Here is a 21814-nt window from a genome sequence, read left to right as displayed (position 1 = left end):
TTGTTTTAGTTTCATTTCGTTCTCACATAAACATTTTTTTATATACACTATTCATTAGAATCTACAAAACTTTGATTTTGCAAATTGTTATGAAGGTCCCTCAGAGCACATGGAGGGCACAGCACACATAGGATTTTTTTTCTGCGCCCCCTTCACTTTTAACATCGTTTTCTAGCTACATATTCAAGTATCCTTAAAATAACTATGAAAAAGACTCATTCTTCGCTTATTTATTATTTTAATTATTTTTACAGTACTGCATTAGATTAACCTTTCCACTAGTCTAGTATAACCCAACGGTTTGCATTCTGCTAAATATTTCAAGTCCTGCCTTTCATTCTTATTTAGTAAACTCACTTCCAATTGAAATAAAAAGTCACACTTACTAATTTTCGAAACACGATACTCAATTATTTCGTATTCACTATGGCCCAATTCTTGCTCCAAAATTCTGTAGCAGTCCTCTCTAAATATTTGAGGGTGTAGTGCGACTTCAATTATCTCTTCAATTGCTTCCGTTAAGAGGATTCTAAAATTGTCATCTGTTTCAAATAACTCTAAAGCAAAAGGTGTCTTGTCCCCGAAAATAAACATTTTAAAAGCTTCTTTGTCATTTAAAAGATTTTTGTAAAAATTTTTATTTCCACATTGCTGCAACCTCTGCAAGGGTCCTTGGATTTTTACCTCTGGTATGATGTAACTTACAGACTTCAGGAATTCATCATAAGATAAGCCGATGTCATCAGTCTTGATACCTACATAATTCAGTTGCTCACTTAAGGCATTGTGATAATGTTTTAAGAAAAAGTGGAAGTAGCGTTTTCTCATTTCTTTATTGGTCGTTAAAGAGATAAATAAGAGAACGTCGTGGGCTGGAATGTGGTATCTGGGAAGTTGAAAGTCTACCAAAAGCACATGCTGAGGTTCATCAGATTCGCCCTCATACTGAAACATGACATTTTTTGCCCATAGATCGCCATGAGCAAGAACATTTCTAAATATATTTTGAGGAGTCATTAACTCTAAAGCATGTTCAGCCAAAATATCAAATTTCTGATGTACTTCTTCTAACGGTATTAAGTTATTTTTGTACACTTTTGATATTAGAGCTCTCAATCCTTTTATAGCAGCGTTATAGAAATCGTGACCCAGGAATCCCTCCTCCTTTCTTATAAGCGGTTCTTTGATAAAATCTTCATCACCACTGAACAGCCTGAAATGCTCGCCATGTTCTCTTGACTTATACTCTTCATAAGCTAAACTCGAAGCATGCAATTTCGCAAGAGCTTCTAATACCAAACAAATATGTTTGTTGTTTAACAAATTCAGACTGGTTTGTCTGGGCAAGTCGTAGTTTTTCAACGTTAAGTCTTCGAAAACTATAATATCATTTGGAATTCCGAGCAAATATTTAGGAACAAAATCAATGCAGAATCCTGGAATAGTCTTATGGAGATTTTTAAGAAAAATCTCATAAAAATATATTTCTCGTTGCCACCCATTCATCGATATCAGAAAGTCACTTTGCATAACGTGTCCAAATGGAAACCTCTTAGTGAAAAATCGCAGCACTTTATTTTCGTCTCGAATTCGTATATCAATCAGTAACAAAAGATGTTCCCCAAGGAACCCGTTCACTTCGTCAAAAAACTGCTCAATTTTAACGTCACATATCTCGAAATCCTCGATGTCCAAATATTCTTTCACAACTTTTTTGCAACTTTCTCTGCTAATAATTTCGCCATCCATGATAAAGAACTTTCGAGTCACCACTAAGTTGAGAATAAAATGTTTTTGCTGGGAAAGTTCATTTGATTGGTTTTGGAAGGTTATCTAACAGTCCCAGAGGCGGATATCAAATATTTAGATAATGTAATTACTGTTGGTCAGTATTAAATAACCACCGACCATATCATTATTTAATATTTACCATATTCAATAATAATATTTTAGTCATTATAATATTGAATGCTCGTACAGAGTGACCGACGAATTTTGAACGCCTGTTTCTCGGAAGCAATTCGTCTAGGTCTGGAACATTGAGAAAAGGAGTAAGTATTTACGTATACAGGGTCCCCGTTTCTGCAGCTTAATTATGGGGATCTCGGTTGTTATAAGAGATACAAAGTCGGTTAAATTGAGGCGTTTTAGGAAGGGTAAAAATATGTCGCTGAAAAACTTAAAAATTTTTCAAAAGTTGTCGAGATTTTTGGAAGAAACTGAAATTTTGATTTTTTGCTTTTACTTTTTTTAGCGAAAACGGATAGAGTCGGACATTTTTAAGCAATACATTTTTTCATGAGGAATTTGAAAATGTTACCAGATTTTTCAAGGCACCCTTTGTTTAAAAGTTACAGCACCAAACTTTGTTATTTCTTATGGCCGCCATATTGGATTTTTACATTTTTGGATTAAGCTTTGTTTTCTGATTTAAATGATGTACGACACCATATGATTCGGATGAAAATTAAAAAGGAAAATGAAAAAAACGAATTTGCATAGTCAATATGGCGGAAACATGATTTTGACACGAACTGTCAAAATTAAAACAAGATGTCAGTACCTCATTAAAGTATTTCGTCTATATTGCGCAAAAATGTCTATTTCTAATGAAGAAAAACGTGATATGCTGAAAAATTATTATTCATCGCACCAAAAAGTAAAAATGAAAAAAAAAACAACTTCCATTTCCACCTACACATGTGTACAGAACATAATTTGATTGACTAAATACACACAATACGTAACTATTATAAGAGATGTTCGAATGATCCATCATTTGCATGTAAACATATAATGATGCGCTGGGTGGCTGTAATCTATCTCAGGGTATGGATAACTTTTTTATTAATAAAAATGCAAATTCGGTTAACGGTCAAAGTAGGGCAGAATTGCATACATAATTCATTGCCACACACATTTAAAAAAAATGTGTAACTTACATTTGAAATGAACAGGCAGGAGATTATTTGTTAAAACTCTAAATTCAAGTTTCTACTAGGCCGTCCCAAAGTAAATAACCCTAATATATTGAAGCTGAAAAAATAATTCCATTTTGCCATATTAACCGTAAGTAAAAAATACTTCGTTAGGAAAATATACATAGGTAATTAAAGATTTAATCAACAATTATTTGAATTATATTGATTTCTGCCAATCCACTTTAAGGTATTATATTATTCAAAAATTTAAGCATTGATAGCTGTGAAAAGTACACACTATAAACAAATACTCACCTAAAAAGTGCTGAAAGAGATACTTTGCTCATGGTAATTGCTATAGTGCGCGGTGCAATCGAGGGCAATAAAGACATTTTCGTACTCATTAAGCATGATATTTTTTGAAGCCAAATCAAAATTTTCGTGGTTTTTCAAGTTTATTACGAGCTTCTGGAATAATCTTACTATTGGTTGTAGCCTTTTCGAATCGAGTTTTATTGAATAAATCACAGGGGCCAGATCTTAATCCCAGAAAAGAAGTAACGCCATAGGAAAAAAATTATATTGATGTCGCAGCACTAACACATCATAACTGAAAATTGAATGTACAGATGGGTACTCGCAACAATGTTTTTACAGAATTTAGATAATAAAAACTTACATAATATAAAATTGTTAAAATTAGTCATATTACACATATAAAATTTTACAACATTCAAATAAATTTTCCTAGAAGAAAAACACAAAAAGAAAATGAAAATTCTCATAAACGCCCGAAACATTCCCTTAGAAGTGTGACGTCACAAAGCGGTATACTCAACAGTGTAGCGTAACTGTGTAGCACAACACGCAATAAATTGCTGATTGCTAGAGAAATTGGCTTTTACCGGTTTACTTTTTCCTTCTATTACTTAAAAAACCTTTTTTGAACTTTTTGCCCCAAACCGCCTACGGTTACCAATAATCGACTGTGCTATATAACGTCAAAACGTTAATCTCCCCGCAAGGTATCGTTTGCTACTTTGGATAAAGTTATTTTCAATTTATTTGGAACCAATTCATTGTTTTATTGCGAATTTATAACGAATTTTATTATATTCATACCTCAATGTGTGGGTATCTTAAGAACATACCTTGAATTTGCTCGTCAACATAAGTACAAGAACGATAACTTACTTATTGTTTGTTTAATTTAATAGCTAAGTAAATAAGCCCGTTTTTGTATGAGCTGAGCTTCAGCAATTTCTTATAAAATGAACTGCAGAAATAAATCATTTTTGCTGCGTCACTATGTGAGTATACAAATTAAGATCATCTGTTTTAAGAGTTAGGCACCGAAATAAAATGGTTTTAAACATTAACTAATTTATCAATATACATATAAATTATCCTTAGACGGCGAATGGTACTCTGATCCTTGTGCCTGCCTAGGGAATTAATCCTCCATAGTCTACAAGCGCAGATAAGTTCGATTACTTTCTTAACAAAACAATAATACCTCAAAGAAAGGGAAAAGGTCATCAACCATTATCTTGTCTATTAATAATTCACACTGTCGCATATACAAGGTGTTTAGTAACTCGATACATTCCTTTAAGAGAGTGATAGAACATGAGATAAGGACCAAATTTTACCCAACTTGCCTTAGTACCAAAGTCGATAATAACAAAGATACAGGGTGTCACAGTTGAAAAAATAAATCATATTTTCTTTAATATGTTGCGATTTTTTCCAGTTAATATTGTAAAATTGTGTATCCAGAAGTTTCTTGGGATGAGAAAAAAAAGGTATACTTTATTGAAGTCGCTAGAAAGAACGGTTTCCGAGAAAAACGCTCCTAAAGCTAATGATGTAAAAATAATTTCAGCATTTGTTACATGTTATTATATTTTAAATGTGCCAACTTTTGTGGATATCTGGAAAACAAAAAGTTTTTCCAGCAAAACATACTTAATTTTTTTTAAGCTTTTTTGCAAATTTGCCAAAAAAAAAGATGTTCTATTTAAAAATGCAAAGTTGACCTTGAAATATCCTTTAAACGACCCTGAGTAAAATTTTGCTTGTATGATGGACACCCCTTTTTATATCAAGCAATGTTTGTTTCAATTTTTTGTAAATTTTAAATTTGATTTCGGAGATAACCATTTGTGTCACTTTAAATGAAACACCCTGTATGCCCTTGGGCAACCTAATATAGGACTATTGATAGCGTTAATGGACTCCGCCAGAACAATAATTCAGGCTAGTTCATGTTAGCCTAATGAGGAGATATGGTATTAAAGGGCGCTAGTGACAAATCTGGGAAAAGGAAAATATAAACCAACGAAAGGCACATGAATCCCATGCTTGTTACTATGAACATGAGGTTTAATTAGACCCAACATTGTATTAGTTTTCATTAATTTCACTGAAATTTTGGAGAAAATATAGATTTTGTGCGAAAGGACAGAGTTGTCGTGAATATCGGTCGCACTCTACAGGGTCTGCCTAAGGAAATGCCCGATGTTCTCATGGATAGCATAGAGGAACTAACGGTAAAAATGAAACAAATAAATCAAAATAAAACCTTTAATAGCATGAACTAAAAATACAATAACTTGTTTATAAATTTACAATGCAACAATGAAAACTTTGGACTTTTCTCCCTACTTTCCAATGAGTATGAATAACTTGTCAGCAATTCTCCCTCTAAGTTTGAGTACTCGGTCCGCGTTTTGCAACATTTTAAATTCGTGCCACTTGCAGTTTCGCTCTGGATCTTTGGGGCCCCAATCCGTGTGTTTGAACATTTTAATCATCGCCTGAACCATATAAAAATGGATGTTAATGATTATATAAATATCTGATCGACATGTATATAATCAAAATTACCTCTTTTACAGAGCTTAAGTCCCTGGTTTTTCGATAGGAATCAACGACAAACCATAACAAAGGCTGAACTACTCCAAATCCCAATAAAACCCATCCCCACGCTGAAATGAATTTAATGTGATCGCAGAAGTAATTATTCTATAAAACTTAGTATACCGATGATATTGCTTGGATATTCCTTGTTCTCATATTGCAAAGCTTCATAGTTAGCCAGAAAATATGAAAGGACGAAAATGAGTACAACAGGAATGATGATGCACCAGCAGAACCTCCAATAGACACCTGGTTTTCTTTTTGTCATGAATTCAATGTCTTGGCAGATATTTTCTAAACCTAAAATAATAGATACAAATAAGTAGTGAGGGACAGATTAAACAATGTTTTATTATTATTATACAGGATGTTCCTAAATATCATGTACATACGGAAAGGGCTAATTCTTTAGTTTATTTCATGACTAGAAGTTCATATAAACATTGGTTCGCAAACACTTCGGCACCTATCTACAAGTTGTTCAAATTTCAAAAATGTTTCAATTTTTTCTTTATGGCTCCCTCAGTTTTTGAAATATTTAGCTAAAATTTGTTACATAGCTTACGCTGTAGAACTTACTTCATTGAGCATGTCAAGTGATTTTGATAATCTACAGGGTGGTATTTTTTCAAGGGTCATGCCCCCTTTTCTCCTCTTGAATTTTTTCGCGGGGCTCTGCAAGTAGATTTTAAAATATAATATTACTTTTTTATGTTATTTAAAAACTTTTTGGTGTCTTGTAATGTTTTCGCGTCTTCGTCGGTTATCAAGAAAAAATAAATAAAAAACGATTTTGTGTAATTCGCTAAATGAAATTAAAACTTATCATGGGAAAGCAACTATTAGTTATATAACTCAGTACGTAAACTTAAATATTATAAATAAACCCTATTTTTAGGGATTTTGAAAGTTTATTTGGAACTATTCATTAAAAGTTAAAGCAGAAAATATAAAAACTGAAAAAATTCTGAAATTTTTCAATCTGTACATAAATAACGAAGTGTTCACACACTTATGTTTATATTAATTGTTAATCATGAAATAAGCTAAAGAATTACTCCTTTCTGTATATATACGAATTTAGGAACACCCTGTATGTATATAACTGTTTTATACAGTGCGCGGCAAAAGTGTGGGACAAATTCATTTGCGATGCAGACAGGGATTTTTGAAAAATATGCTGAAACCGGCATTCTTTTATTTTTATCCGCGCATCTTTTGAAGCAGGTATTACATACAAAATTTGCACGCCATAAAGTCTCCGATTTCATCTAAGTGTGGGAAAAATGCTAAAATATGTAAATTTTAACTTGAGGGGGGACCAAATTTTATCTTGGTTTCGAAATAATTTCTGCATCCCTCCTGCGCCCAGAGCCACCCCTTGAAAAACTTTAAATGGCAAGAGGGGCCGAGTGGCGCATCATTTTGAAGCTGTTTCCATTCTTTATGCAAATATGTTTTTTTTCAAGCTTGAGCGATTGGTTTTTCAGAACGCTGCCTAGATGGCCGTGAAAGGAAACAAAAATGGTTATGTAAAAGAATTCAATTTAACGAATGTATTGCGCAAAATGTCCACCATCAACTGCCATACAATAGCACGAGCGATTTTGAGAAGCTTCTTTAACGTTTTGCAAAACTTTTAGTGTGATCAAATAGCACTCTGCGACGATTCATTCACGAAGCATTTATAGAGATGTAGATAATACAGGATAAACCTTAGACTTTGGTTTGTCCTGCATTGGCCTCAGGAAAAGAAATCTAAGAGAATAAAAAATTTCAAACATTAGTGCAGATAAGATAACATCTCTTAGTCCGATCCTACCACAAAAAAATTATTTACAATTTAAACGAGAGTGTACTGCTTTAACAATGTTAAAAATTTCAATGAGTCTACAGCGATTTCGTAATTTTGAAAAACCAATCGCTCAAATTGGAAAAAAAACATGGTTGCATAGAAAATGAAAGCGGTTTCACTGTGATGTGATCCAGTTCTTCGTGCCGTTTAAAGTTTTCGAAGGGGTGGCTCTGGGCACTGGATGAACGCAAAAATTATTTTGAAATCAAGATAAAATTAGGTCCCTCCTCAAGCTAAAATTTACATATGTTAGCATTTTTCCCACATTTGGACGAGATCGGAGATTTCACGAAATGCAAATTTTAGTTGGGACACCCTGTATAGAGAAAGCTAATTTTTTATTTCACATTGTGAACCTACAGGGAAATCTAAATACATTTGATGTCACGCATTCAAAGAATTTGTGCAACAATGGAATAATAAAATCGATTATTTATGGAACATCCCAACATCACACATTACAAAAATACAAATTGAAAAGGAGGAAAAAACAATCGACCATTTTTGAGAAAAACAAGTAGTAAGTAAAGTTACATTATCAGAAATATTTGTAAAGCTTGACTCAATTCACTGATTCACTAATGAGTTATCACTTAAGCATTTTATCGCCATCTTAAAACTCATCTTCTACGTAATGTGATCTACTAAGCCACTTTTGATCCAGGTTTCCATATAGAAAATACTTAGAACACCTTGTTCGCTCGTAATTCACAATTATTAGGCCAATATAATAAATGTATCAAGAAAGTGTATGTATGTGTGTGTGTATATGGTATAAAATCATTCACCATCATTAACTTTAATATGCATTTTATAACGAATTTGTGTAATTTTTAATATTCGTAATACAGTAGACACTGGATACCGTGAACAAAATAAAACAACGCACGTTAGCGATTTATTTATGTAATCGGGGGTTAATCTAAATAGAGTGGAAAGCAGAGTATTGGGTGAAAAAAAGTCTGAAATTTTAGTTTGCTTTTTAGGATTTGTAATTTTTTGCACAAGAGCTGTTTCTCTTAGTCTTTTTAAAACTATGAGGTCTGTGAAGTCCACACCACTATATTCTGCCCACTGGATTGCAGTATTTCATACAGTTATAGCGCTGTCCAGTGACACTTTACTTGACATTTCTTCAAAATTCTCGACTACATGAACTTCACATTCTTTGTCAGCATCATTCCATTCCAATACATCAGTTTCCTTGAATGTGGCCTACAAATATACATAAATTACATATGTAATAACAGATTTAAATTGTAAAGATAAATCCCTTACTTGTGATGCTAGTGTATTTAGAAGATCACAGGATTTGGAGATTAAGCCTGCCTTATCATCGTCCCATCGACGTTTTAAAACAGAAAGAGGTAATTCATCATCGTCATCCTCGGATATTTCAGTGTTCTCTATAATATTTCTCCAACGTTTTGCAATAATTTGTGAATCGAGTCGATTCCATGCAGCCGTTAAGTTGACAACAGCTTCCTTAATAGTCAAGTTTTTCAATGTATCAATTATGTTTGAATTACTTGCTATAACATCGGCAAGAAGGCTATTCCTGTAATATAATTTTGATCCATAGGTTGGATAAGCGGCGTAACGTTAGGTGGAAGAAACATTGTTACTATCTGTCCATCTTCGCTCTTTAATTCTTCTTCGTTTGAATGAGATGGCGCGTTATCTAGCAGAAGTAAGGCTTTTATCGGGAACCCTTTATTTGACAAAAAACGTGTAACCTGCAAAGGAATACGTAAATTTATGCTACGATTTCAAGAAAAATACACAACAAAATTTACCTGAGGTACAAAGGAATGATGGAACCATTTTTTAAAAATCCACACACAGCAATCATCCACGCTGTCTTGGAGTGTTCATAATGAAGAGGGCAAGTAAAGTTTTTAAATGACCTTGGATTGGCAGCCTTACCGATAACTAATGGTTTTACTTTATGTCTTCCAGTAGCATTTGTGCAAACTGTTGTTATTCGTTGTTTTTCAGTATTTCGTCCCGGCGCTGTTTTTTGTGCAGATGAAACAAATGTTTTGTCCGGTAGAAGTTTCCAGTAGAAGCCCGTTTCGTCAGCATTATAAAGTTGATCTAATGTAATTCCAAGTTCCTGCATTTTATTTTTTTAACTGCTTTTTGAAAGGGTCAATAAGTTCCGGTTGAGAAGAAAGTTTTTCCCCGGAAATTTTTAAAAACCGAATTCCAAATCTTTTTTTAAACCTCTGTAGCCATCCCTCACTAGCCGTAAATTCTTTATCAGTTTCCTTTATTTCAGAATGTATGGATTTGGCTTTTTGCTTTATCATTTCTCCGGTTGCGACAAAATTTTTATGTCGTTGATTTAGAAACCATTTGTATAGCTGTTTTTCCATTTGTAGTAATCCAGACCCTTTAAGTGTTTTTCTTTTACTTGATCCAACATATGTATCTGTTATTACTCTTAAAATGGTTTCTTTTCTTTGCTTTATTTTGCAAATCGTAGATTTAGCTATATTGTATTTTCTGGATAAATTCGAAACACTTGCACCTTTACTTAGCTCCTGAATTACAAGAGATTTTTCATGGAGAGTTAAACACTTTGGTTTTTTCAGCGACATTACATATAACAACACGTATTCACTAAACCTTTCGACAACCGTTCAAAAGCAACAGGCAAATGTTGCAATGCAAAAAATGAAACTACAAAGTAAAACTGGGGAAATACCGGGCACGACTGCCAGAGAATCCCCAGAAGTAGTTCCCCCGGTAATGGAAATCATTTGTTCACGTTATACGGTGGTTAATGTGATAGAAAGATGATTCACGTTATCCGGAGGTTTACGTTATCCGATGTTCACAGTATCGAATGTTTGCTGTATTTAATATTAATATTCGTAAATTACGGGGCGAAGCGGAGTTAAATTAATTTTACTCGTGAAATTTGACTCTCATTTAGAACACGTTTTCCAACAATTTAAAAGCATTGTTTCAAGATTTTGGAATTTAATACGTAAATATTTGGAACAATCTATGCAGGTATTTTTTAAACATTTTGCAGGAATATTTTACATGTTTCTCTTTTGACTCACCATACCACCATATAACAGATATGACTTCGAAGATGTTCATTACATAAAAGATAAATGTCCCTCCGTAAAAATCTACCATTGTGAATATCCATTGTCCACCCTAAAACAGAAACAGTAGTTAAAAATTTGTGGAATTTCGAAGGTGTAGATTAACATAAAATGCAGCAGTTATTAATCTACTTACTGGAGTTACGTATACTAATCCTATAAGAAACCCTCCAATGGCTGTTGCTAGTGATACATGCCAAGTTTTTAATTTTGGAAAAGAGTCCATAATAACCGTAAAAGCACAAGCCTGTAGCGCCACTAAACTTCCCACCCCCAGGACGAACAGCATTACAAAAAAGAGAATTGAAAAAAGCTGAAAAGAGATTATATTAAAATTTCAGATTTTCTGAATCTAATAAGATCTGGTAATGATCTGATACTCACCCACGGAACTGCTTCAAATCGCGCAATAGCCTCGGGATACGATATGAATGCCAAACCAGTACCCCCTGACTTGACCACTTCTGATACTTCAACTTTCATTTTGCTCGCCAAGTTTCCTAAGATACCGAAAATGATTGTCCCAGCAAGTAATGACGTGCATGTATCTAAAGTTGTCACTACCATTGCATCCCTAAAAACAGTGAATATCGTTACAATCGCTTAAAAATCGCGTTATATCGCTTAAAAATTAAAGTTGAGAGGGGAAAATTTATTAAATTTAAGAAGCATATGGGAAAATGGTTAAGACCTATTACGACTTGGATCATTTGAGCTCTGCGTTTAATTAAGCTGAGAACCTCTAAGACCGGATTCGATCCTATTAGATCCCGTCAGTTCGGTTCAACTCGAGCCAATTAAACGTAGGCAGATATCCGCAATGTTAACGGCAAATATGTTGGGCTTGCGGTAAATTATCCGAGCAGCGCCATCTGCCATGACCTTTTTGCTGCATATCTACCAAACCTTATTATTGTGTATTTATTTTGTGGGGATTTATTGCGTTAGTTAATTAGGAATTTAAAGTTGTCTTCACTGACCTGTAAACATTATGCCTGAAGCCATTATAGGATGCATACATTGAAACGGATCCGAAGCCTATATTAAGTGAAAAGAAACATTGGGTCATGGCGTTGTACCACACCTAAAATATTATAACCATTGTCGTATTGTTTACCTACAGAGCAAAGGAAAATTTTATTCTACTTACATCTGATATTTTTTCATTGTTGTTGAAATAATAAATAATATCTAACTATAAAACTAACCCACTACATTGTTAGAATGATTTAAAACTGTTTGTAAATTGAAGATTTAATTATTCACCTTAGCATCAAGCAATTTGGCCCAGTCAGGTGTAATAAAATACAATATTCCAGTGCCAGATCCCTCCAATGTTACAGCTCTAATCAGTAAAGCAAATAATACTACATATGGAAATATAGCCAGGAAGTATGATGCTTTGCCGGAACTGTGAACACCTCTTGCACATATACAAAATGTCACAATCCAAGACGCTAACAAACATAACGTTAATTGCCAATCTGGTGCTCCTATGCCGTCAGCTATGTCTACTGATTCTTTTAAAACTTCAATTCTAGAAAAGGACGAATATCAAGGAATTTTCATAATGTTCCAGTTTTTAGCTTCTTGTTGAAGTCGTTTTTCATTGATCACTCTATTAATCCATATTTTTCAAAGAGTTTGAAAACAACATATTTGATTTAGTACCCGTCAATTTTGTCCCAACCTGGTCGAATCACATGTCCTGAAGGCTTTTGAAAGCGGTTTAAAAAACAATCGTATATGGCGTTTTTTCACGTAAAAATTACGATATTTTCAAGATATTTTAGCAAGAAAAAACGACTTTAATTAAGTCTGTAACTTTAAATAATCTATAGTAGTTTATATATTTTATAAACGGATATAGATATAGAGTGTCCCAGGGAAAATGTCGATCCTGCATATTTTCCTGTTTTTTTTTCAGGAAAACGTCAAAACACATCAACTTTGACATCGAAGAGGACATCTTTCGATGGAAAAGACGTTTTTTAATCTTCATGCATGACCGATATTTCAAACACCCTGTATAGAGCTCCCTTAGTTCTTCAAACTTGTAGATCTTGTCTCTGTATAGCAAAAAAAATCTTGCACAAATATACAGTACGTCCCTGTACGGGGTTGTCAAGAAGAGAACGTCTCTTACGAGAAAAATATATTCTTCATGAAAGCTTTTGCTAGTTCCAAAACGGTCGAACCACTTCCCACCATTTCAATTTTCCCTTCCAGATATTAAAAAATAGTACATAATATTTCGTTGAAAATTTGGTAAAAAAATTAATTCTCTTTTTTATGAGTTATATAACTATATGTTTCATCCTGGAGCCATCTAGGTTATTCTATAACCATCCGCTTTTCATCCCATCTTTTGTTTCATCATATATATTACCATATGCAAGGACGCCTAGTGCCATGGACAAGTGTAGCCCATTAGGACCCCGGGAAAAAATTGGAGCTCATTAGGACTCGGAATTTTATTTGCCGGGCGATATATAAAGCCGCCCTTAATTATTGAAACTATCATTCGTCTACATAATTTTCAGTGAGCAGTTGTACTGCAAGTCTGATCATTGTAAATTAGTTTTTTAGTGCAATAAAAATAGTCAATCGACTATAGGCCATCACGAAGCCCTGATTTAGCCATATTAGATTTTTACCTTTGAGCCTGTTTAAAACAAATAGTTTATGCGAATAATCTTCCTCCGAATGCAGAACATTTGAAGGGGAGGATCAGAAATGCTGTGACGTCTTTACCACTCGAAAAGATCAAAAGAAATTATAATAAACTGCGTCGAAGACTTGAGCTGTGCGTTCAAGATGGTGGTGAATGAATCGAGTGAAATTTTTTTTTATAGTTTCCTCTTTCTTGTTCAATTATTGTAATAAAAATTTCGTAAACAAAATTCTCTAATATTTCTTTATAACGAAAAAAAAAATTGAGCGGACGAGAACTGATTCAACCTTTTGGAACAAGCAAAAACTTTTATGGAGAATACATTTTTCTCGTAAAATGAAAATAAAAAACTTTCTCCTCTTAGCAAGTCCATCCGGGGACATACTGTACAGGGTGTTATTTAAGTATGTGGCCAAACTTCAAGGGGTGGTTCACTAACTGATTCTAAGACGAAAAATTTATATAAACATAGGCCCAGTAATACTTCGTTTTCAAGATAAAAGGTGTCGAATTTTTTTTAAAAAACCTTTACATATTAAAAAAAACTCCTAAATAACAAGAAAACGCAAACTAACATGACATTAAAGCTTGGTGACAATTTTTAATGTAGTACAAAAGAATCTTTTAAGCTGGAAATTGCCTGCTTTTATTAGTAGTGTGTATAAGAATAACGCTGAAAATAAAAAAAACTCAAACAAGAAAAATAATTTATTAAAACTACACTTAAACAAATGGTAGGCAATTTTTTTAGCAAAAAACATATAACAGTATATCTCAAATTTCAATAAAATCGGCTAAAAAATTAAGATTTTTACAAAAAACAATTTAAAAAAAGTTTAACACCCTGTATCTTGAAAACGAAGTATTACTGGGCCTATGTTTATATAAATTTTTCGTCTTAGAATCAGTTAGTGAACCACCCCTTGAAGTTTGGCGACGTATTTAAATAACACCCTGTATGTACAATAAGCTTATTCACCTGCGCACATTTCTCACATATTTAGCACTCAAAATGCACGTTTATTTTTAATTCTTTTCAAAAAATAGGAATTTGCAGTTTGTTCATAAATAATTTGAACGTCTGATATATGCAGGCTTCCACTGCTTCAGCAGGTTGATCTACGCCCCTGTATTTCATCTTATTCATTGACACACAGCTAACATATTTTGGGCTCCGAAATAGACGGATATTTTAAATTATTTTCAAGGAAAAACAATCATTGATTAAAAAGTTTTCTTGACAGAATAGAAAACAGCCATCTAAAAATGTATTTTTCTACAATTATCAGAATATTGCGTTGTTAGGCACTCAAAAATGATACGGAAAGGACCTCGATTATCCTATACTTTGATTTCTTACTAGTTGCGCGCGCAATGATAAGAAAATAAGCTTATTTCCCACGCCTTCGTCATCGGATATCCATAGTAACGAGCCTATTTTTTTGAAATAATTTATTAAAACGGTGACCTAATGGCCTTCCTACCTAAAATATAGTTCTGCTGAACTAACTTCGGTTCCCCCGGAACCCCCATTTTCATTAGAAGTTGAGGAGATGCAGGTAACATTGCCATCTTTTACCCAACTAATGTTAGCCCATTCTGGTTTACACGAAGCCCAAGGAAGATCAGCGTTAAAAGAGTTTATTAAATAAAAAAGCGTTAACGCCATTAATGAGCAGTAATAAGTTGCAACACATATCGTGCCTATCAACTGACCGAATCCGACACCTATAATTTTGAAATGCTAAAATTTCCACATTTAGATACACAAATTTACCTTTCAGAGCTGGCGCCAAATTTTCAAACATTTTTACATTTCCTCTGCTAACGAATTGTCCCAAACAAGCTTCTAGATAGTACATTGGTCGACCCATGAGTAACAAAACTAAGACATATGGTATTAGGAAGGCCCCTCCTCCATTCTCATAAGCCACAAATGGAAATCTCCATATATTTCCCAGCCCAACGTTCATGGCTATGCAAGACATTAGGAATTCTATGGGTTTGTCCCATGATGCTCTGTCTGGGTTTGTTTCGTCTGTTGGTTCAGAGTTCGGTCTCTTCAGACATAAATGAATAATTATTAAAATAAGGTGTTAGATGATATTCATAGGTAAATGAGACATGAGACACACAAAGTTGTCCACATTCGAATCTCTTATGCGATCGCTCAATGATCCGATAGATGATTTCTACGAGTGAGTAATACATCGAAAGGAAAGTGTCTTTACCGCATCCGATTATTGACTAAACCCAAATTCACGTCGAGCAACTACTATAAAATGTTATTTTCCGAACTTGTTAGGTAAATAGCTATTAAACACATACATGGTGCACCCCAATATAATACCACACAAGTGCTAATTTCAGCTCATGCATGCATGCGGTAAAGCAAAGGAAAAATAATTTTCATTAGTTAATTGTATTGTTGTATTCTGTGATCCCTAACTTGTGCCTTGGAATTACCTTGAAACTTTTATTATTTTATGGCAATTTTATACGGATAACTTTCTTAAATATTTGAATTTGAATCGGAAACCTCTAATTAACCATACATGGCGTATAATCTAGTTAAGCTTATTGTCGGGAAGCCAATTTAAAGGCAATAACGAAAAAGTGGGAATTTTTGAATGATAATAATGATATCTACGGTACTCAAATTGCAAAATAAAATTCCAAGCAATCAAAACAAATAACCCCAAGCAAATATTATAACAATAGTTATTTACCGAACAAGTGCCGAAAGCGATGGTTTTACCGCACGCTGATTACAACTGACCGAACGAGGCAAAGCGGAGCCCGGTCAATTAAAAATTGGTGTGCGGTAAAACGTAAAAAAAACCTAAGTGACCCGAGTCGTGGTTACGTAAATTTTTTCATTTATTTATTTTTTGTATGAATCATGACCATAGGCAAAAAATTACGTGCATAATTCGCAAAGAAGTTTTTTAATTCACTCGCGTGTTTAATTTTGCCGCTGGGGCGCAAAATTTCACGATCGAGCGTTACTTTTTTGACTTGTGATATAAATAAATATTGTCGCACGCATATTGATATCAATAACTGCCTGCCTGCTACTTCTATTTGAACTGCCTGATTGAACATTTTTGTCAGCTTTTATGAATTTTATATTAATCTTGTATTTAACGCAGGAGAACCTTAGATAGTATAAACCATTCGATAATTGAGAAAACAACGATACTTATTTTGCTTTACCTGATTTGCTTGGTGTTCTGCCCTCTTGCTCTCATCAGATTGTTCAGGAGCATATTCGCTAGACTTGTGGGGGGCCCCATTTTCCTGATAATATATTCGTTAGTGCGCCGAAAGTAGTCTTTATAGCTTCAATACATACAGTAGTCATAGTATTTTCCTGCAGTGCACTATACTATAACAGCACGTGTGGGCGAACTAAAATCATAAGCATAATTTACTTTGAAGAACACTGGAGAAATACTGGCCAAAATAAATTTGAAGTAATTTCGGAACTTCAAAATATTACCTTTGTTAAACAACTATGAATACAGGGTCGAATTAACGACATCGTCAAAAGTATAAAATTTATACACATACCTAGATGCTATTATTCCGTTAAGGCTTAGTGTTTCGAACTCCTGATAATTTTGCCAGAAAGGTAATTTCCACGGAACCAGAGAAATTGACTTAGTACTTTATAGAATTTATCTAAGCGCTAAAGCCACCAGGAGTTTAATTGTTGATTTTTTCAAGTTTGTTAGGATTCGTTAGTCCTTACAGGACCTAACAAACCAATTTCCAAACAATTCTCATTTCATGAGTTGTGGATTTGTCCTACTCGCAAAGAAATTCATTCGACCTTCTACCGATTAATTAATTAATTCACTTCGAAATCTTATATACAGGGTGCCCATTTGAAAATTTACTACTTCTATATCAGCCTTTAAAATTTTTATAAGTTTGTCATTAGGACCTACAGCTTCATCTCCTGAGCATTACGTTTAATGCCTTGTAATTAATACTTAATTTAATAATTAATTAATTTAATGAATAATTTAATTGTTCGTCGCCCTTGAAAATACTATTAACATGTTTAGGGGTTTTTTTAATGGTGAAAGATAGAGGTGGTAAGATTTCTAATGTGCATCCTGTTTAAATGAAAATTAAATTTCGTTATGTAAGCAGGTATCGAGTGATGCTCATATTCACCCTCGAGTCCACAAGGCACTTAGAAGTCTAAATGCGACTTAAATTCACATTTATACATGCAAAACTTTCAAGTTAAGCTACGTTTAAGCTTAACTGTGACTTAGGGAAAGTCCACGCAAACGGCCCTCAATAATACAAATATATCGTATAACGTAAATTTATCAAAAAATTTCAAATGGCCATGTAATTGGAGAACATTTGATATGTGAATGAAATGAAAGTTTTCTTCAATTCGCTGGAGAATGTAAAAATAGTCTTAAAGCCGCAACTTACGAAAATGCAGAATAAGATCATCGCTTTATTTAGAAATCAGTTGCGATCACCAGAATAAGAAGTTACACAGCGATTTTCGTGGAATATGATCATATTCTCTTTCTCCATCCAATTGAAAATGTAAATATGATCGTTGCAGAAGAAATGGCTGCTGCAGATTTCTTGATGATTTAGGCATACTTTATGTTTGCAAATTCTAGTTAAAAAAAGTAATTTAGAAGTTGTCATGACTTAAAAGATCCCATTCCTTAGTCCTTCTCTGTGGTATATGCCGATTTTATTATAGATCTGTTTGCGCTGTATAAGTGTGAATCATTTGGTAAATATCATTTATACAAATTTACCCTATAAAGGCCGTACTCTGCTATCTGCATATTATTATACCATGCACCTATTTGTTTGAAGGTATTATTCCATTCGGCTGTAATAAACGCGATAAGGTTAGATTATTATTTCAGAAAATTGCAAAATAACGATAGCGCTGAAATTAAAGTCTAACGGTCTACATATTTAAATCAGAAATATTTTTTTACGACCAAGCGAGAAGCTTTCTGTCGTGAGTTGAGAAATTGATCTAATATTGCCTTGATTTTGTTATTTCTATCAATATCCTGATAACTATACTATAAAGATATTTACCAAAAATCAAAATTTATCAAAAGTTACATACATATATGTATGTATTGAACGAGTAATCTTTTTTAATGACTTTGCCTTACCAAAGTAAAATAGTGAAAAAATGCAGTAATGTATTACTGAAGTTATTAGATAAGTTGTAGTAAAATACATAAAGTTGCTCCCTAATTTTGCATTTCAGATTTTAAAATCGTCACTCTTCCCTAGTAGAAGTTATAATACATGATAATGACATAGCGGCACTACTCTCGACGTTGCCACATTAACACTCGTAGCGCTACTATATATCCCTTGATTGAGTGTCAAAACTTAATGACCACGGAAGGAAAAGAAATCGTTTTTTTTGGTTTCTAACTTCACGTGTGTACTGTTTCTCCTCCACATTTCTGCTCTCTCCTAATGTTCTGATTTATGTCAGTATTTTTGTTTTTTTTTAGTACCTGTTTCCATTAGGTACTTGCATTTTGCCATTTCTTATACCTGCTCGTCTTAATGAAACTCTAAGCTATAATTTTTAACACGTTTATTAATTATTAAAAGACAATTCGTTGAAGTAGGTGAAATTAAAATTCCAGAGAAATGAATTTTGCAAAGAAGCAGCTGGAAAAGTATGGTTGGACTGAAGGTAACGTTGTGTAAAGTATTGTTGAAATAAATCCAACTCAAGCAAATTGTCAAATATTAAAGTATGTTGTGTATATTTGGTTTCGTCAGCACAGAGAGGTTTTCTTAATTTACCATTGTATTAAGCCTACAAATTTTCTCTTTATGTAACCCAAGGGTTGGTTCTGAGGGGGTTTCGTTAACATTCATAAATTCCTCATCTACATTATTCAAACATTCACATAAGTGGTAATTGTGCAGGTACCATCTTACAAACTCAGTCTTGGCACATACAAATATTAACTGGTGTTCCCTCTGTGGCCCCCTGTCAACTGTTGGTCTTCTGTATATCTATCCTGTCTCACATTGTTAGGTTAGATTTGTTTACCCTTTACTGATTCGCAGCTGATACAACGAGCATTACAGTAATTGACGCTATAATGTTGTTGCTAAGCAACCTTAATGGATCCTAATTACATCAAATAATCTCATTGGATGTTCAAGAAATATTGATAAATTACTTTTCCATTAGATCTATCTTTTGAAAAATTGCAGTCATTTCTACAACTATTTCTTATTTAAATAAAACATTATTTCCTTGGATTGACAGAAAAGATGGTCATAATGACACAAAACAGACTGTAAATTGTCCTTTATTGCCTAGGCAGTTTGATGAATAATTCCATTCTTGCCATGTCCTCTTTAAAAAGGTATTTTTCAAAACTTTAAAATGATATCAATAATCACATAACTATTTTCTAAGATTATGGATTTTTTCATCTCTTTATCTCTCCAGGAAAGGGGTTGGGGCGAAATGAAGACGGAATTTCGAAGGCTATTAAACCAAAGTTGAAATTTGACAATTTTGGATTAGGTCATGATATTGGTGCCGAATTTACCAATAACTGGTGGGAGCGAGTCTATAATACAGCCGCTAACAATCTCGAAATCAAGGTAAGTTCTTACTACCTTGGCACTTAAAAACTTGTTTCCTAGAATGTTATATTGAATGCAGACATTCCAAGTACCATTACTTCTCATTAAACCAGAAGTGGTAGGTAACAGCAATTAAAATCATTATGGCTCATGTTAAAATAGTACCCTGTATCCTCTCAATCAAATGTGTTTACAATATTTCAGGTAGAGGAAGATGGTGTCAAGATGAGCTTTAAAGACAGTGTGGAAATCACCACAAAACCCTATTCCACACTTGCCTTAAAGAAAAACTTCAATTTAGAATATGGCTCATTTGTGAAAACCTCCAAACTCACTGCACAAGGTACTCAGACATATCCAGTACCCATATTAGAAACGGAACCACTCAAGCCATACTGCGGACTTACTGATGAAGAACTATTTGCAGCTTGTGGTGGAAGGACGTGTCATAAAGGTAATGAACATTTTCATACTGATCATTAAATGGTTTTTTAATGTGTTTTAGGTTCCCGCCATGGCATATATCAACGGGGAAAGCTGTCAAGGCTGGAGAAGCAAGAGAAGCTACTCCTGCGAAAAATGAAAAAGGTGTCACTACATGATGAAGGTTGTAGTAAAACGGAAAAGAAATTATGCAAATTGAAAAAACAAAAAGAGAGCTGTGAGGAAAAATTTACTCCTTTGCCGGAGTGTGATAGTATTCCGCAGTCATCTTCATCGCTGAAAAAGAAGCACAAGAAACGCAAGAGCGTCTCGTTCAATGAAACCGTTACGAAAATATACACTGCAGATCCCGAAGCGAACTTCGATAGCGAAGTTGGATCTCTTAGGGATGAAAACTCTAATGATGCAAATAACGTAAACAGTGGTTCAGACGAGGGTATTGAACAAGACCTGGAAAATAATAACGATCTCGATCTAGATAATCAAAGAGTGTTTGAAGAAGCGAGACTGAATTTTCATGATCTTTCTAAAGCGGAAAGGAAGAAATTAAAGAAAAAAAGGAAATTCGAGAATAAGGTGTGTCCGGAAATAGAAACGGCTTTGAAACCACGTGCATCGGGAAATGAAATAATGCAAGAGGATAAAGAGGGCGGTTCTAAGAAACGCAAGCACCGCGAAGACCAAGAGGAACTGAACTCCAAACACAATCCAAGAGAAAGCCCTGAACGTTTAAAACGGAAGAGGAATAAGAAAAAAAAGCACAAGCAGAAGAAGGAAGAAGCAAAGATGATAAGTTCAATTTCGAAATCTCTTGAAGGATTTTGTCGTATTTCCGAAAGTGAATGATTTTTTTTTGAGCCTATGGGTGGCACTTTAGTATAATTAATTAAAATAGATTTATACGTATATTCTTGTTTTAGTTTCCTTATGCTGTATTTGAGTTTAGAGTTGCGTTTGATACGGTTTTTCAAAGTAAGGGTACGTTTTCTTATGAAATACTTATGTTGGGTAGGATACTTGACCCTGTAAGTAATTTGTTTATTGAAAAGTATATTTATTGCTATAGTATAATTTCTGTGTATTGCATGGGTGATTCTCTACCTTATATAACAGAAAGTAAAAAAGTGTTACGATATTGTGTGATTTTCATTTTCTGTACAAGGTGGTCCAAATACCAGGCTTGCCATTGGAATATCGGAAATTGTAAGAACTATCCCATCAGGTCAAGTTTACCAATTTAGAC

The 21814-nt window shown here is 33.8% G+C and overlaps 3 protein-coding genes across 3 annotated transcripts; 1 reads left to right on the top strand and 2 right to left on the bottom strand.

Moving 5' to 3' along the window:
- Positions 1-260: 260 nt before the first annotated feature.
- Positions 261-1749, bottom strand: LOC136408914 (uncharacterized). The gene has a single exon (XM_066390139.1). It carries the CDS (start codon positions 1747-1749, stop codon positions 262-264), a length of 1488 nt encoding a protein of 495 aa, XP_066246236.1. The 3' UTR covers position 261.
- Positions 1750-5508: 3759 nt separating this feature from the next.
- Positions 5509-16944, bottom strand: LOC136410769 (sodium-dependent nutrient amino acid transporter 1-like). The gene is made up of 12 exons (XM_066393092.1): positions 16850-16944; positions 16711-16794; positions 15272-15554; positions 14979-15222; positions 12087-12357; positions 11801-11904; positions 11205-11394; positions 10957-11133; positions 10773-10872; positions 5967-6143; positions 5811-5911; positions 5509-5740 (listed from the first exon to the last, which is right to left on the bottom strand). Exons 1-12 carry the CDS (start codon positions 16856-16858, stop codon positions 5585-5587), a joined length of 1896 nt encoding a protein of 631 aa, XP_066249189.1. The 5' UTR covers positions 16859-16944; the 3' UTR covers positions 5509-5584.
- Positions 16945-18949: 2005 nt separating this feature from the next.
- On the top strand, positions 18950-21706 carry LOC136414151 (G patch domain-containing protein 4). The gene is made up of 4 exons (XM_066398009.1): positions 18950-19213; positions 19988-20145; positions 20332-20581; positions 20633-21706. Exons 1-4 carry the CDS (start codon positions 19168-19170, stop codon positions 21415-21417), a joined length of 1239 nt encoding a protein of 412 aa, XP_066254106.1. The 5' UTR covers positions 18950-19167; the 3' UTR covers positions 21418-21706.
- Positions 21707-21814: the final 108 nt, after the last annotated feature.

The sequence above is a fragment of the Euwallacea similis genome, chromosome 1 (genome assembly GCF_039881205.1).
Source record: "Euwallacea similis isolate ESF13 chromosome 1, ESF131.1, whole genome shotgun sequence".
NCBI classification, from domain to species: Eukaryota; Metazoa; Arthropoda; class Insecta; order Coleoptera; family Curculionidae; genus Euwallacea; species Euwallacea similis.
This window is presented reverse-complemented; position numbering and strand designations above follow the sequence as displayed.